Consider the following 18787-nt stretch of genomic DNA (forward strand, 5'->3'; position numbering starts at 1 on the left):
TGGAGAAAAGTGTAATTTTAACAGAAAAAAGTGTAATACTAACAACAAAAAGTGTAATTTTGGCCGAAAAAAGTGCAATTTTAATGGAGAAAAGTGTAATTTTAAAAGAAAAAGGTGTAAGGAACACCCATCTCTACACATAAAAAACAAAGACAAAATGAAAAGAGACAAAAACGCAGACAAAACAAAACAAAAAAAAAGAAAAAAAAAAAAGAAAAATCAAAGAAAACAAAAACGCAGACAAAACCAAAAACCACACAAACCCCACTTCTATCGAGACAACAAAAGAAAAAAAAAAAAGAAAAAAAAAATCAAAGAAAACTAAAACGCACTGACAAAACCAAAATCAAAGAAAACCCACACACTCTTAGATCTAAAAATGAAAAAAAAAAACAAAAAAATTTAAAACAAACAAAAACCCTCTTAAATATGAAATGGGCCGGAGAAAGGACAACTTGTTGTCGTTATTTGTGTGGGATAGGGTGCGTTTGTTGGTGGTGGTGGTAGTAATGGCGGGTGTTGTTGTGCGGTGGTTGAAGGACAGCCCGATGGTGGTCGGGAACAGATCCGGAAACAAAAAAGGAGAGGAGGTGGTGTGGTTGGTGGATGTCGTGATGGTGGAAAGGAGGTTGCCAGGGGGAGTAGTGGGGGTTGTGGTGGTGGCGACTTTAGTGGTGTTGTGTCGGGATTTGGTGTTAATGTGGTGTGATGCGTTGTGGTAGTGGTGGCCGGATTTGGGTGTTATTATTTTCAGATCTTTTTTATTTATTTTTTTGGTTTGTGGTAGAAGGTAGTGCAGTGGAGGTTGCCGGGGGGAGTAGTACGTGGGGGGTTGTCGGCGTTGTTGTTATTGTTGTTGTGGGGTGGTGTGTCGGATTTGGTGCGTGGTGGTGGGATGGTGGTAGGTGGTCTCGGGTGGTCGGGTGGTGGAGGCTGTGAGATGGTCAGCGTGGGTGGTAGGTGTGGCCGTGAGGAGGTGAGCGTGGGTGGTGGTGGTGGGTGTGGGTATGCGGTGGTGGTGGTGGGTTATTGGCGGAGGGAAGTGAAACAGTGGCAGCGGGGTGGGGAGGTGGTGGTACCCGGTGGGTTAGGTTGGAGAGAAAAGGGGGGGAAATTTTTTGATTTTTTTGATTTTGAATTTGTTTGGTTTTTTAGAGAGGAGAGGTTTTTGAGAGATAAAAAATGAGTGAAATTATGAGATATGAGAGAGAAGTGGTGTTTGGAAAAGTATATATATTAAATTAGTAGTTAATTAGGAAGAGTTAGTGATTAATTAGTATAGGTAGTGAGAGAGTGGGTTTAATGAGCTTTAATCCCCTCCTTTTTGCTTCCAATCTCAACCCTCCATCTTCCTCATCCAATGGCTCTAAAGAGAACTTATGGACTCAAATGTAAGACATGGACTTAGATGATCTTATTACTATATATATATATATATATATATATATATATATATATATATATATATAATAAATACATAAATTAAAAAAAAATTTACATTAATAAAAAAGCAATTCTTACATTTTCATAGAGGGTCTTATTCTCCTCTATGATATTCGTCCTCTCCTCCTTGGCTATTTGGAGGTTCCGTTCAGCAGTTGCTATATCGTCATATAGCCGCAAATCGTTCTTTGCTCCGTCAAGCCATCTTCTTTGGCGTCCTTGAGAATGGATCGAGCATCCGCAAGGTAGCTCCTGAAATCCTCAATGTGGAGCAACCGGCGGATGAAACCGTTGTTGTTCTCGATCATAGTAAGAGTCTTAAGGATGATATCATTCATTTTGTTGGAGTTTGGAGTTTGTTTTGAAAGATTAAGTAGGGTTAATTTATTTGGAGTTTGTTTTAGCAGTTAGGGTTTGGAGATGTATATAGTGAGATAATGGAAATGTTAGTTGACATAATGCATGTATTTATACTAAGCAATGTGTGGGTTGAGTTGTTTTTTAATTAATATATATGTTAGGAAGTTGTGCCATAATCATCATCATATCTCTCAATGCTGCTTCAAATCTTATTACTAACCCTTCTCATTCCATATTGTCCGTTCATATGCACAAAGTGATGGGTGCGGTAATAATGCATGCATCGGAATTATAACGGGCCGTAATTATGCATGCATCTAGTAATATTTAATTTAATTTTTTTATTATTTTTTAAGAATAAACAACAACGGTTATTTATTAAAAAACCGTTGTCTTTAGTTATAACAACGGTTTTGTATATTACAACCGTTGTTATAACTTTCTCCCCAAAATTGAGTCACACTTTCCACAACGGGTTTTTATACTTAAAACCGTTGTTAATAGTTTTAACAACGGTTTCCTTAAGAAAACCAACCGTTGTTAAAACCTTTTACAACGACCGCTTTTTTATATAACAACGGTTTTTAACCGTTGTTATAGCCTGTATCTGTAGTAGTGTTTGTGTTGTATTGCTCGATTCTACTTACAAGACAAATAAGTATGACCTAATATTGGTTGAGTGCGTAAGCAGGACACCACTTGGTAAGAGTTTTCTTATCAGTTATGCTTTAATCGAGAAGGAGGAGGATGTTGGTTATGCATGGGGGTTGAATATGTTAGTCATTATTGGGAGAAGATGTGCAACCAAATGTCATTGTCACCGATCACGAGATTGGTTTAATGAAAGCAATTCCAAAAGTATTTGGTAAGTCTTATCCTATGTTATGTTTATGGCACATTTATAACGCTGTTGAGGCATATGCAACTAATTTGAAGGTGGTATTTTCAGTAAATCGGTAGCTCATGGGACGTGGAAAGAAGTTGTTGAGGCTAACTCTTGGGATGATTGTAAAAAACAATGGGCAGAACTTAAAAAAAGTACAAAAAGTGTCCTCGTCTAACTAAATACCTTGAAGGTACTTGGTAGAAACATATAGACAAGTTTGGAAATGTTATACTCAGTACTAATTTGGTGCGGGGCCTCTCAACAACCAACTATTATCCTTCCCTCTAACTCTTTCTTTTCTCTTACGCTCATTCCCCGAACTGTAATACCCGTCTCTTTAGGGGACCTTGCGGAGGACCTCTTAAGGCTAAGGGACCTTCTGGGAGACAATACTATAGGTTTAGTTGCGAGTCAGGCCCAGTTACTCGACCTAGTGAGAGTCACTCGGTCGAGTATGGCAAATACTTGACTGAAGGACCAAAGAGCTGCTTATGGATGGGTGGTTGTCGAGCTACATGGTGAAGTTCTTTTTTAGAAGGGTACCAAGAGTTGGGTTGAATCTCCTCTTCAGGCCGAAGCGATAGCTTTGTCTGAAGCGCTTTTTTGTACTCCTAATGAGGGTCTTTCTCATGTTGTCATCTCACCGATTGTCTTAATTGATCTTGCGGGTTTTGGAGATCGAAGCTACTCATCATTTCGTCAAGAGAATTCTTCATGAATTTAATATTCAACGACCTCATTATCATCGTCTTTCAATTACTTTTATTCCTTGTATTCTTAATAAGAAAGCACATAGATTAGCTAGAAGTGCTATGTCATTGTAAGCTTTCTTTCTCTTTACATGTGGCAAAAAAATGTGTTGAAAATTCATCTTTTATAGACACGAAAGTAAATGGTCGTCCATTCGACTCCGGTCCTAATCAATGTAACGAAAATTGCATCAACCACTTGCTCCGACCCGTCTTTAGCAAGACTAACTGTATCAACTTAATTTGCTCTATTCTGCCTTCTTTCAAACTCAAACAAAAGATTTTATAAAGATAAATTCTATATTAACCTTTCATTAAAGGAGAAAATTGAATAGGGACAAAGTCTACCACATCCCTTCCATTGCTTATTTGTCCATTACCAAAATATTCAAGTAATCCAGGAAACAAATATCTATCCATTAAACTGTCAAAAAAAAAAAAATTGTCCATTACCTTGCTAAACAATGCCTAATTCCAAGTGAACATTAAAGTTACACAAGTTCAACACAAACCCAAAACACATTTACAATTCTACCACCGCCCCACTGGGCTGCAACATTGTCAACGCCCAACGGAACACTGCGCCAAATCCAAGACATTTCAGGCCACCCATTTAAGTATAAATTACTTCTGTTAAACATCAACTCCCGAAATGATCCTCTTAGAATCACTACAGACAAGCTACAATAATCTCTGGATACTCGGGAACATCAAAACTATTCAAAATACAACCAACTGCATTGTGCAGACAATCATTTAAGAACAGAGGAACCCGAGTGAATTACTCAGCTAATTTTTTTTAGCAAGAGTTACTAGTTTCAATATGACCACGCTGTTTAATATCAGTAAAACTACAGCTACTCTTCTTGTAAGTGATTCTAGTACACCAAAGAGTAGAAACAAGATCAGTTTGTTGAAGTTTCCTCACGAGCTTTACCTCTCATGACCTTATGCTACTCAAAAGCCGGGCACCTCTCCAGGCAGAGGAGCAAGTTCATTTTTATTGAATCTATCTTCATCGTAAAAAGCTGCCCGGACCACTCTACCCCCAAAGAACCTACCATCAAGGTCAATATATGCCTTGGTTGTCTCCTCAGGTCTCTCAAACTGGATAAATATTCTGACAGCTTCAATAGAAGGAAAATCGGGTTCTGTAATTTCAAATATAAGCACACGCGTAACTGTGCCATACTTGGCACACTCAGATGCAACCTCGTCTTCTAGTTCATCATCAACTTCACCAGGACCAACCTAAGATAAATAAAAAAAGAAAGGTGTGCATGTCGTTAGTGCGTAGACAAAATACAACAGAGTACTAATTCTTCAACACAGGCAAAACGATGGCTTATGGGTGGCAATTATAGTGAAGTATCTAAAAAGAGTAGCTTTTAACTTTAAAGCAATAATAGTCAAAGATTACTGGTTTTAAATATCGGTTGAGATTGGCCCTTTGCCAAGATGGAGGGATTTGAAGGGGAAAAAAATGGGAAAGTTTCCCATATTTCCATCTTCCCCTGCCCTTCCCTCCTCACTATGTCAGTGTGTGTCCAACCAAAATGGTTGATCTTAATTGAGCGTCACGACCTGATCTCAAACGTTGTGCCATAGATATGGCCTTAGTGACCTGCAAAACCTTGAAAAATTGACTCGGTGTCGCAACCCAAATTTAATACCATGGTCTAGAAAACCGTCTCGAGAATGATTAATCGCAAATACATGCGACACGCCAATGAAATTTCACTCTACTTCAGCAAATGAATGAACTAATATCCACTATACATTTAGTAAGGGTAGATTATACTCATGAGAGAGGTATACACATCCAGTTTTCAGAAAATGCTTTTTAGAGACACACCAGAAAACCTCAATGGTGGTCAGAACTTGTCATCCTACGAGCTATCGAATGGGCTTTATATGGACTATACATGTAATAAGAAACAATTACTTTCATCAGTGCAACCGGCTACTGGAAAACAATTATTGACGCCATCAACAAACATCCACATTGGTCAAAACTTCCTCATTCTTTGATCTCATGGACTAATTTTGACTATATGAAATAAAGAGAACTACCATCAAAGATATAAGCTAGACTGTTCGGTCCATCCAGCTTTAGGACAGCTCTTATTTAAAGTCAATAGCATAAACTCAAAAAAGCTGAATGCTCTATCAGGCAGAGAATTCCGGAATAAAAAAAAAGGTATAGTGAGCCAAATGCTCGACCCTAAATCATTTTGGGATTAAGGCTCTGATGTTGTTGTTGTTGTAGTGAGCCAAATGCTAGCTTTTATTACATACACAGGCGAACACACACAACACCAAGGCTAAGAATAGCATTTAAAAAATAAACATAACAGAAACTTATACAGATCCCTTGTGTCAAGCAACATTTAAAATGAAATCAATGCATCCACTAACAGACAAGTGCAACAAGCTCCCCCCAAAGGAGTAGAGGAATAGCAAGCTTTATTTTGATACCAGTGAGTATAGGTCAGGGGTCCATGGTCAAACAAATATATATTAAAAAGACAGACATATTAGTACAATATCCAATGGAAAAGGGAGGCAAAAAGACAAGCCAAACCCAGTCATCTAGTTTATTTTCGCAATTTTTGCAATTATGCCTCTAGAATTTGGTTTTAGCTCAAGATGTTATTATGAAGCTATACTAGGCATTCCAGTGATTACACTTGTTATATTACTTGGACTCAGATATAGGTGTCGGATGTCGACACAGGTATGCATCAAAGTGTCAGACACTCTCATGATTCAAAACTTTGGGACAAGGAATCCTGTCCTAAACAGCGGGTACGGGTACGGGTACAAGAAACTTCTTGCATAAAATTAATTAGAAATGTGAAATTTTTTGAGTGTGTAAAATAAAAGCGGGAGATTTACCAGGCTTTTGGCTTAAAATTATCAAAAAAAAAAAACTATATACTCCCTCGCAACGTTTTATAAGTCGTTTTAGGATAGTACATAAGAATTAAGAAACATTATTGAAAATGTGACAATCTTAGTTAAGTGTAATAATTACGCATTGAAATTGAAAAAGAAACATTGATCTTTGTATCAAGTGTTATTTTAACCATACACATTACTGTGATGTGTGAAATATTGCAGGTAGGTGAAGTTCATGGAAAATGTAAGATGACCAAAAAAAAACGAAAAAACATTTTTTTTCTTTCTAAAAAGACTCCGAAACAGAAACAGAGGGAGTAGCACACATGTTGGATTACAGGTGTCAAGTAAGGATTCCATACTGATATCCTTGAGTGTCGTGTTGGGCACAGGTGTGCAAACCTGAAGAGCCGAGAAACATAGCACACGTGTTGAGCATTTGTAACAACCTAACTTAAGTTCCAATCCCCCCCCCCCCCCCACCACCACCACCATTCCTGCATTCCAAGAGAAGTGTATCTACAATTTCTTTCATAATATTGTTCGTTCCAACCCAAAGATGTCACCAGAGTAACAGAGTTAGAAACCTAAGAAGTGCATTCTATAGTGACTATCAAACAACCAGTCCAATACAATATGTAAGACATGAGATGAAGAGAACCAGAATAATAATAGGAAAATGGGTCAATGGAAACCCATAAGAAGCATGGTAGACGAACATAAATAAAGATCTATATGTACTCAGGCATTAGGAAGCCCAATTATGCTTACAGCCCAGTCCCCCAATTGGCTAGTATGGAGTCCATACTATGGGCTATGGAGTAGGCTTACAAAGGCCTGGAAAGGTCAAAGATGTGGTGGGCAACCCCACAAGTTACTTGTACCTCAGAAAGTGAATTCAACAACAAACAAATAGTCACTGCTCATTAATCAGTGATACTCGAGTAGGAATTTGTGCAATTAAAGACTAAACTTCCAATAAAACCAAGAGAGACATCCCATTCATACTTAAGCTTCAGATATCTCGTCAGTCATCGAAAGAAAATTAGAGAAGGGTCCAAGACTTTTTAGATGAGCTATTCTGGCCAGCTAGAAACACCTGTTAGCCAAAAGAGTAGCAACAAAGCTATCCCCCCAAGCATAAACGAATAAATGAATTTATCCTAGACATGTTCAAAATTATATTTGGTTCAAATGCACCAGAAGAAAGTATCGCACATATTGTAAGCACCTTTCACTCATAGCACCCAAACTAACAAGTGTAATTTGAAGGAAAATGAATTCGGCCACAAAGGCACGACAATCTCTTGTTTGGAAACTAGTCCATTGTTACGAAAGAGAATACCAACCTCACAATGAAAAAGGGGACGAGTCCTGGCATTCACTACCATACCAACACATGAAACACCTATTTAAACACAATGCAGCACAAGGCCTTCCCCTCTCCAATATGCTAAAAGTACTAATCCTCCTCAAAATCATAGTTTGGACTGAAAGCTTGTACCAAGAAAGGAACTACACATGCCATATGTTATAGATTTTCAGGGCCATGCGCGGATGTGCCCAAGTCACTACTTCCATAAGACCTTCATGCAAGAATAGTAATTTTGCACAATGCAAGAATGCTAGTAGAAGTAACAAATTTGGTAGGCAAACCACCAAAGATACGAGCATAATAAGGGGGTCCTCACTCGTAATCCTATGATTTATCAGGCGGACTTGTATCGACTATACAAGTTTTGTAAGATACAATTACAATCATCAAAGGTACAAGCTAGATCAATTTATTTTTAGTGCGCCCAGCTATACAACTTCCTCATCCCTTGACCTATTGAGTGGACTAAAATTGTATGAAATAAAGCTAACTTTTATCAGAACATCAGGAACAAGCTAGAACTTACTCCCTCCATTCCCCCTCCCCTTCCCTCCCCTCCTTCTCCATCCCCCTTCTTTCCCTCTTATTTTCGTATCAAAACACACACTTGGTCCCAAAATGAACTGGGGTTGGTTAGCATTAATCATTGTTAAGGAACCAGTTGGCTGAAGTGGGAAACCATGAAGTAATGGAAAGAAGGGAAAACAACTTATGGAGATAACATATAATACAAGAATAAAGGAGTGAACTATAACATCAAATAACTATTATTTTTGATGGAAAAATTGGATCAGTGAATCAAACTAAATACTAGGAAGTCAAGTTATCCTCATAATAAAGCTAAACACAAATGTTTCAATTCTGTCGTAAGATTGTGACAAGGATTTTTATCGAAATCCACCATACTTTTTTCCCTCTTGAAAAGCCAAGTAAATGACGGTTAGTTAATGTCCACTAGTATCCAAGAGATGGAGACATCATGTAGTGTGAACAATATAATCCAGAGTCTACCTTCATTGACTACCATAGAATCATGCGTGAATCAGAAGAAAAAGATAGGCAACCTCATTCTGAAATAGGTGGGCTCATCCCGAAGGGCTCATGTCTGGTTGTATAAAAGTCTTGAGATACAGTTACTGGCCTAAATAAGAATTGTTGGCAGATCGAATCCTACAATCTCCAATCTATTCATATTCGGAAGAAAAATGGTTACCCTGAACGACCACAATAGCAAACCCAGTTCACGGAGCAACTGCCACGGCACTAGAGAGTGTTAAATTAAAAATTTAGTGGTGGGGGCCTTTCTCACTTCAATATCCATAACCTTGATTCTAATTCGGCGAACAAACAAGTAACAGCAAAGCTTTCCGAATGAAGTACAAGTAAGGTGAAGATCCTAAAACGAATCAGAATTCAGGCATAATCAAGTAACAACAAAATCCAGTGCAGCAGACAATAAACAAGCAAGGGCACAACAAAATTCCATAAGAAATGGCAAGATAAGAATACCATATTCCTGAGAAGCAAAACCCGAGTAGGGGGGCCGTTAAAACTAACACTCTTAACCGCCTTCTTCTCCTGCTCCTGCAGTGACTGCTGCTGCTGCTGCTTTTTCTCGCTAGCATTAACAATAACCCCAGCCCTGCGATCGGTCTTTTTAGCCATCAAGGGAGTAGTAATCCCTTGTTCCTGTCTCCCTAACCCTTGTCCTTCCTTCCAACCCATTTTAGCCATCATCCTCTGCGCAGCCGTCATCTGGCCACCCGCCCCAACACCTAACCCAACCGTCTCGGACTTACCAATACTAAACCCATCTCCCTCCCCCTCTCCCATCGGCGGTCCTCCTCCACTCATAGCCGCACGCCTCTGCCACGCTTCCTCGCCGGAAACAGCCACATTCCGAACAACCTTATCCTTATCCTTATCCCTCTCTTGATCCTCCAAGTGCCTCCGCTCGAGCTCCCTCCGGATCTCGGCGTCGCGGGCCTTAATCTTCTTTTCTCTCCGGTAGTCCTCGTAGGAATTAGGTCGGGCAGGGTCGTACTCCTCGACGACGGAGGAAGTGACGCCGACGAGAGCAGGCGCGGTGGAAGATGGTGGTGGAGGTGGCGGAAGGTGGTGGTGGTTATCGGGTGTGGAAATTAGGGTTTTGGGTTTACGGAGGATGGAAGGAGGAGGAGTGTAGGTGGTGGTGGCGGCGGTGGGTTTGCGGAGAGTAGGTGGGGCCATCTTGACGCTGCTTGACCATATTGATGCCCCGCTGCTGCCAGTTGTAGTCGTTGTTTGTTCGTCATCTGCTGTTGATGATGGTGGTGGTAAGTCGCCGTATAAACCACCCAACATCTTTTATTCTATCAGTAGCAGGGGGTGAACTTTGTGTAAAATACAAATACTCACGGAGCTCAATGATGGATTGATGGATACTCAAAACATGGAAGGAAACTAGCGCGAGGGGAGAGGGATGGGGACTACTGTGGAGGGAGGAGTATACTTCTATACCTTATATTAAAAGAGAATATATGTTTTACCGTCCGGATTCTCTCCATTTTCTCAAAAGAAATGAATATCCATTTTTCATCAACGGTCCGGATCAAATATTGTGATGATCCAACGCTTGTAATAGTTTCATAAAAATAAAGATTTAATAAATGGTGAGAGAAAATATATTAAAATATGGTTATATTAGAGAGAAAATGGAGAGAAGGTAACGCTATTCATCATGCTGTTTTTTTTTATAGAGAACTTGTTTTTTAATAAGAATGCACACTACTTCCGTCTTTAGGGTACATTGTGATTAGAGGTGATCAAATGGCCCAAGCCCATTGGCCCGACCCGGCCCAGCCCGCTTTTTTGAAGGGCTTGGGCCTTTTATTTTGGCCCAAAAAAGCCCATGGGTCGGCTCAAAAAAGCCCAATGTACTTTTGGGCCGGGTTTGGGCCAAGCATTTGGCCCAAATTTTGGCCCGGCCCGACCCATATTTATTAATTAAGGAATATTTTTCTTATAAAATTTGTTTAAGTAGCGTAAATTTTATATATAATTCCTTATAAACTCATGTATATATTTATTGAGATTTAAAAGCGATGTTCATGTAACATAAATCATATCTACTAGATATGATTAAGCATTATAATGTGTCGATGATTGTCTTTTATTCTATTTTTGGAGATTAATTCATATGTATTTCATCATACTTTGTACGATTTTTTATACTAAGTGCACATTTAAAGTACAAGTTGAAGGTATTATACTACTTATCTCGTTTGGTAAGTCGTAAATTTTAGGGCCCGAAAAGCCCATATAGGCCCAAAAGCCCGATTTAGCCCATAAGGGCCGGGCTTAGGCTCGCTAAATAGGCCCTCTCATTTGGCCCGGTCCAGCCCAACCCGCACATGTGGGCCATTTTTATCATCCCGGCCCGGCCCAAGCCCGCATAGGCCCGGCCCATGATCAGCTCTAATTGTGATGTGTATGTGTCAAATCAAATTGTTTAAGCCTCTTCATTCATAAAAAATATACATTGGTTTTAGAGTACAATGCTAGTAATGATAATATAGTACGACGCCTTTTATGCAAGGACAATTAATAGGTACAAGTTTGTCAATTGGTTTTCCTTAAGACGGGTATGTCCGTATTAACAGTAAAACGGACTAAATACTACTCCCCTTTGTCTAGATAATAAAATTGGCATCTAATCCCAGTGATCTCTCTTTTTTTTACCAGAGTCCTAATGGAGCATGGAAAAGAGAGTTTATTATGAACCTCATTCATCCGCTCTTGTCTCGAAATGGGAACGTTTAATATATTTGATTTTTAGACTCACCAGTATTTTTTCATGAAACATTTTCCATGAGTTTTTTCTTTAAGAATAGTTTTATTTTGGACGCTTAATATTAATAATACGGTTTTTTCCCATGGTACCCTCGAACTTTGGCAGATTACACATGATACCCCTCATTTTATGTTTTTACATAGGGTATCCCTGTGTTTACCTTTTTCTTTCCCAAAATACCCTTAGCTGACTTTCCGTCATAACACCGTTAGTTTAATCTAAGCACTTCACCTCTTTTGCTTTTACCCAAAACACATCTCTTAACCCCCTCTAATCTTCATCTTCTTCCTTTACATTTACAAGCTTAATCTTACTCATCCCTTCTTCAAGTCAACTGTTCCTTTCAAAAAATAGTCCCTCTTATCCAAACAAAAGGTAAAAAAAAACAGGAGATTTCTCAATCCGTGCATTAATAGCCAAAGGCACAATCGTTCTCATTGGACCTTCCTGCTAACAGAAGTCTGGATTTGGCATCTATGTAGTGGGGGACCACAAGGGGTCATTGATTTGGTCTCCACCACCAATCTGTGAATGGAATGTCTGCACTTCGTTTTTGAATGGGAAGGACATTAGAATTGGATCAAAGTTTTTGAATGCTAGTGTCAAATTTGGTGGGTATTGCTTCCAAAAGACCCGGTTTGTGAATCGGGTTGTTGCCTCTGTGTTCAACACCGTTTCTAACAAGAAGATTGCAAACCTCAGGTTAATTGATTTGAGTGGAGATTAAATTGGTGGAATGTTGATAATTGACATTGGGATTTAAGTGGAGAATAAATTGGTGAAATGGGTTTGATTGTTTCACAATTATGAAAACCCAAAATTATGAGGAAACATTGATGGTGGTAGTATGGTACTGGACTGGGTGATGGTGCGGGTCCCACTGATGGTGGCGGTGGCAGTGACGGGTCCTGCTGATGGTGATTGACTTATTGGATATTGTCGGTAATGGTGGTGGTGTGGTGTGGTAGTGGTGGTGGTGGTGGTAGAGGGGATGAGTGAGATTAAGCTTGAAGATGTAAAGGAAGAAGATGAAGATTAGGGGTTAGGAGATGTGTTTTGGGTAAAATTAAAAGAGGTGAAGTGTTTAGAAGATATAAACTAACGGTGTTATGACAGAAATTTAGCTAAGGGTATTTTGGGAAAGAAAAAGGTAAACACAGGGGTACCATATGTAGAAAGTTAAAATGAGGGGTACCATGTAATCTGCCAAAGTTCGAGGGTACCATGGGAAAAAACCGTTAATAATATGAATAATTTGGATTGTTCATTGGCTAATATTTTTTGTTATTTAATTTTTGTCATAGTAAGTTATAGTTAATGGAAAAAAAAGAGAACTCTTTTTATAATTTAAAAAATCAACCTATAATGAAGAGAAAAAATTGGATATTGAATCCATTCCAAATGTGAACCAAACACCATGTATGACATATACAATCCATTACATAATCAAACCAAATAAGTGTTAAAAGGTATGGGGTTCTAACTCAATTCCTCTCTGAATTCTCATCTCAATCCATTCCGTTCCAAGATTTTGAACCAAACAGCCCCTAAATTCCATGTGTGACAGCAATTTGAACCTGCTTGTTTCCTCCTATGACATCACTATTTACAGTTTTGTCATTCCTTATATTTTTTAATGTTTCTGTATTTCTTATTCTTGTCTTTTTGTTAAAAACCAAACCTTCATCTTTTCATGTCTTCTTTCTTGTTTTCTACTACGCATCATAATCATCAGCATCTTACCTCCATTACAGGTAATTAGTTCACATTATCCAACAAAATTTATTACCTTATTATTTCATTTATTTATTTCAGTCATTCGTAATTTGTGAAGTACAGGTAATTAGTTCACACTTATTTCTATAGGGGTGTCTTGAAACAAACGGAGGTTCAGTGCAACGCAAAAAAATGAGGCCCCAAATATAAATGCATAAGTTTATTATACTTCGATGTTTATATTGCATTTCATCAAAAACGCTTATAAATTCAGTGTCGAAAATCGGAGACCCGGTTCCTCCGCCCGTTGTTGCACGGGGTCTTAGACACCTCTGAAGTAGTAAGAATCGTAAATATAATAGTAGTAACAAAGGGAGTAGTGAATATAACATTAGTAATATTCAAGGACGTCTTAATGTAAATGTAGGTCCGGTGCACCAAAAAAAATAAGGCCCCAAATATGAATGTATAAGTTTACTACACGTCGAGATTTGTATTAAATTTTATTAATAAAGCTTATAAATTCGGTGATCAAAACTGGAGGCTCGGTTCAGCCGCCCGTGAGCGTCCGGGGTATTAGACATCCCTGTATTTCTACGTTGTTTGTATCCTAAAGGTATGGTTTTTTTTTTTGCCTTGTTGTCATTATTAATTGTCAGAGTGATGTGTATACATTAAAGTTTTGTGCTTTTCTTATCTACAAATAAACCATAGTTAACATGTGTAGTGACATGTAGCATGCATGTTCTTTTGTCTTACAATAATTATTTTGGCACACACATTTCTTAAACAGGTAATGCATATCGTATACTCATCTAAGAGATAAGTGTATGTTATTTTTTATAAAAAAAAATAATTAACGCAATTTCTTTTTCTTTAAAAACCTTTGTTTTTCTTTAAATATCTCGGCAAATGCACATATGTTTTCTTATAACTATATACTTCAAAGAAAAAAAAATATAAAGCTTAGATGGTCCCTCCCTACATCTTATATTCAACTTAAACTAGTTGGTCTAAATCTACGATCTACATAATTTATGTTTAAATTTGTTACAAACACGTGTTCACATACACTGGTTTATAAGGAAATAACGTAATCTACTTTTGTAAATAAAAATTGCATACATAAAAAACGTTACATCCGGATAAAAGAAATATAATCTAATATAATCAACTTTAACATATGCAAGTTGTTCTAAAAATTAAAAAATTTCATGGTACACTACATTAGTAGTCGTAGTAGAAGCACGCATATCTGAGTCACAAATTAGAATTTTCAAGCCTTATTTTCGGGTGACCCTGGAAAGTGCGACATAAAGCTGGTCATGACTAAACACTGGTCTTGGAAGATAGATGCTGACCTGAGATAAAGACTGCTCTTGACTCTTGTTTATCGTCATTGCAAAACAAACAGCGATGGGCAATTGTCTTCTACTGAAAAGTACCGAAAATCTACTGGTGTCCGATGGAGTAAGTGTTAGTCGAGCAATATGCACTCTATCACCTTTATGACTACCAGTTAAGACAGTACATCTTATCACGCGTGTCCCCAAATCAGTCACAATTAGTCTCGTGCCGTTACATACACTACTACAGATACAGGCTATAACAACGGTCAAAAACCGTTGTTATATAAAAAAGCGAACGTTGTTAAAGCGTCCGTTGTAGAAGGTTTTAACAACGGTTGGCTTACTTAAGGAAACCGTTGTTAAAACTATTAACCACGGTTTTATGTATTAAAACCCGTTGTGGAAAGTGTGACACAATTTTGGGGGGAAAGTTATAACAACGGGTTTTAATATACAAAACCGTTGTTATAACTAAAGACAACGGGTTGTTATAAAATAACCGTTGTTGTTTGTTCTTAAAAAATAAAAAAAAATTAAATTAAATATTACTAGATGCATGCATAATTACGGCCTGTTAGAATTCCAATGCATGCATTATTACGACATCACTTTGTACATATGAACGGATAATATGGAATGAGAAGGGTTAGTAATAGGATTTGAAGCAGCATTATTGAGAGATATGATGATGATTATGGCACAACTTCCTAACATATTTATTAATTAAAAAGCAATTAACTCAACCCACACATTGCTTAGTATAAATACATTGCATATCTCAACTAACATTTCCATTATCTCATATATTCATCTCCAAACTCTAATTTGTTAAAACAAACTCTACTTAATCTTTCAAATCAAACTCAAAAAACTCTAACAAAATGAATGATTTCATCCTAAAGACTCTTACCATGATCGAGAACAACAACAACTTCATCCGCCGGTTCCTCCATATTGAGGAAAGTTTCAGGAGCTACCTTGCGGAAGCTCGATCCGCACTGAAGCACGCCAAAGAAGATGGCTTGACGGAGCAAGCAGCGATTTGCAGCTATATGACGATATAGCAACTGCTGAACGGAACCTCCAAATAGCCAAGGAGGAGAGGATGGATACGATAGAGCACAATAAGATCCTCTATGAAAATATAAGAATTGCATTTTTACATATGTAATTTTTTTTTTTAATTTATGTATTTATAAATATATATATATATATATTAATTATGTTTATCTTACTTCTTCATCTTGCTTCTTCATTGTTTTAGTAACTAATTATGCGAACAATACTTAAACAAATAACATAATGGTCGATAAAAACACATATATGCAAAAGAAATAAAAGAAAAAGAAAATAATGACGATGAAACTAACGTGTGGCGAGATTTACCCGATAAATACAGAACGTAATAGACGATGAAATCACAGTGACGGCGAGAAGATAAAGCGACGATGAGAAAGAGAGAAATAGAGAAAGAGAAAAAGAGAGTGTGTATGTGTTTTGTGTTTGTTTGTCTGCTGTGTTTGTGTTTGTGTTTGTGTATTAAGGGTTGTGTTTTGTGGCAGCAGCAGACTTCAGTTTGTGTGGTTTATAGTATGGAAGGTATTGACAACGGTTATTAAACAACAACCGTTGTGAAATATGTTTTAACAACGGTTGTACAAAACACCCGTTGTCAAATATGTTTTAACAACGGGTTTCGTAAGTAACCGTTGTGATTACTTTTCACTAACTTTGCGCCAATTTTGCGCCAAATTATTAACAACGGTTGTGCATGGGTGACCCGTTGTTAAAAATAATAACAACGGTTTTTATAACCATACCCGTTGTAATTGATTTTAGTAAAATTCGCGCCATACATTCTACAACGTCTATTGTGATTTTCGTGAATATTCGTTGTTAAAGGGGCGTTGTAGTTGCCTAAATTTGTAGTAGTGATAACCCACGTGATTGATCAATGTTTCGCAGAAGCATCACCATAGCACCGACCTTCAACTTCAATTGGTGATTCGGGAGCTAGTCCGGCACATTTAATACTGTTGAGGAATTCAGTAGAGTGAATGTCACTGTCACCTGTACCTCTGTCATCACTACACACCTTATCGGAGCTTAAATAAATTCTCTCATTCTTTTTAATAAGCGACAAAACATATTCATTTACTGATTCAACAATCCCGTGAGTAGGGGCCAGGATTGCCCTTTGTTGGAGATATTCCAGATTCCACAATTGTGCTAGCAGATACGGATAAGTGACATCTACTAATGTCTTAATAGGATTCGTCACAACCTGAATTAGTAAGTCGGCTGGCAATTCTAGATCAACTTCTCCATCATTTTCACCGCCTGCTATACCACCTCCAATCTCCAAGAGCCATTTGGAGAATTTTCGTAACTCCTCAACATTGTCACTTGAACTACCAACTTGCAATCGCATATTTTTGGTCAATTTAAGTACTTATACGTGGTACACGTTTTATATAATTTAAATACAGTACGACAATAATAATTTAAGTAAAACTCACATAAAACGGTAATATTGATATTTAAAGAAGGAAATATATAGCTTGCAGAAAGACCATAAATACGATGAACACAGGGATGCAGCCACAACATCTGCTCTACTTCCTTTTGAAACAACCGGTAATGTCTGTCTAAAATCACCCCCGAATACCACAACTTTCCCACCAAACGGCAGTTCAGCATTTCCCACGTCCAAAAGACGCATTACATCTTTTAAACTTTTATCAAGGGCCTCAAAGCAATGCCTATGAGTCATCGGTGCTTCATCCCATATTATGAGTTTAGCACGTATCAAAAGTTCAGCTAAATCATTGCCGGGCTTAATTCGGGAGCATATGGAATCCTCCGTTACATTAATGGAAATTCCAAACCTGGAATGAGCTGTTACACCACCTAGTATCAAAGTTGCCGCAATTCCACTTGACGCAACAACCACAACAATATCGCCCTTACTCCTGAAACAGGCACACAAAGCTCTCCAAAGGAAAGTTTTCCCAGTTCCACCATATCCATAAACGAAGAACACCCCTCCTTTGTTATTTAAAGCAGCTTCCATAACTTCATTAAACACCAACCTCTGCTCGTCAGTCATTGAAGATAACTGAATCTCATGTTCTTCACTCAAGGAATGTCTATCGTACGACAACGGATCCATGACTAAACTATTTCGATGATGTGCCGTTGCAGACATGTCTGGGAACGACATTCCCTCAAATTGACGAAGTGAACTACCATTTATTTGAAGAGAATTTTCAATAGGATTATTTAATGACAATACTCCAAACTATTAGGGTACTTCTTAATATACTCTAGACTTTATTTTAACTACCAATATATCAAACTTTCACACCCTTCCCATGTACTAGAATGGGTAGACCGGCTACCTGCTAAATAATTAAAAATCTTCTAATCCCTCTTGACACCTATGTTTTTCTTTCATACTGTCATAAATATTCATTCCTTCAACTTCGTTAATACTCTTTATATCTTCTTCAACACACCAACACTACCATTGTTAACATGCCCTATTAAACTTCTCGTAAACTCATCTTCAGACTAATTATTCACCTTCTTCTATCTTCCTCCACTTTTTTACCCCTATAAATTACTCTAAATACGTTTAACTTTTAATATATGACCCCGTTTCACTTGCTTAATTTTTGGGTTTGCTATTTTTCTTTTACCAGGTACAAACTCTCCTTAAAAACACTAATTTTGCAACTAATTAATCTTAATAACATTACAAATAGAGAGTTTTTGCTGCCGATTCTTTAATTTGGCGAGTGATATTGCTTTGCTATTAAATATTTTTTGTTGAGATTTTTGTTGTTGATGATGATAGGGGGTGAAGAAGGCGACCACAATCGAGAAATTTAGGGTTAGGGCTAGTGAGAATGAGCGTAAGTTGCAGATTGTTGCTGGGGATGTTTGCAGATATATCGAAGATTGATGTTGCAAATCTGTTTTTTGGATGGGGTTAATTAGGGTTTTTCTCTGTTTTTGATTGAGTTTTTTGGTAATTTGATGTGTTTTTTTTATGAGGTTTTCTGGATTTTTTAGTGTAGGGAAGAGGAAGGAGATGAAGATTATCAATAATGGAAATGTGTGACAATGTTACCTGCTATTGTAGGTTAATAAAAATCCAATTCTATTAAAAGC

At 37.7% G+C, this 18787-nt stretch overlaps 3 protein-coding genes across 3 annotated transcripts; all 3 read right to left on the reverse strand.

The window, feature by feature from the left end:
• Positions 1-3774: 3774 nt before the first annotated feature.
• Positions 3775-10205, reverse strand: LOC141600367 (DNA-damage-repair/toleration protein 111). The gene is made up of 2 exons (XM_074420592.1): positions 9224-10205; positions 3775-4689 (listed from the first exon to the last, which is right to left on the reverse strand). The coding sequence occupies exons 1-2, from the start codon at positions 10055-10057 to the stop codon at positions 4396-4398; spliced, it is 1128 nt and encodes a 375-aa protein (XP_074276693.1). The 5' UTR covers positions 10058-10205; the 3' UTR covers positions 3775-4395.
• A 6357-nt stretch (positions 10206-16562) lies between these two features.
• LOC141602119 (uncharacterized) lies at positions 16563-17042 on the reverse strand. Its single transcript, XM_074422433.1, has one exon. The coding sequence runs from the start codon at positions 17040-17042 to the stop codon at positions 16563-16565; it is 480 nt and encodes a 159-aa protein (XP_074278534.1).
• An 84-nt stretch (positions 17043-17126) lies between these two features.
• Positions 17127-17834, reverse strand: LOC141602120 (uncharacterized). Its single transcript, XM_074422434.1, has one exon. It carries the CDS (start codon positions 17832-17834, stop codon positions 17127-17129), a length of 708 nt encoding a protein of 235 aa, XP_074278535.1.
• Between the last annotated feature and the right edge of the window lie 953 nt (positions 17835-18787).

The sequence above is a fragment of the Silene latifolia genome, chromosome 9 (assembly GCF_048544455.1).
Source record: "Silene latifolia isolate original U9 population chromosome 9, ASM4854445v1, whole genome shotgun sequence".
Lineage (NCBI taxonomy): Eukaryota > Viridiplantae > Streptophyta > Magnoliopsida > Caryophyllales > Caryophyllaceae > Silene > Silene latifolia.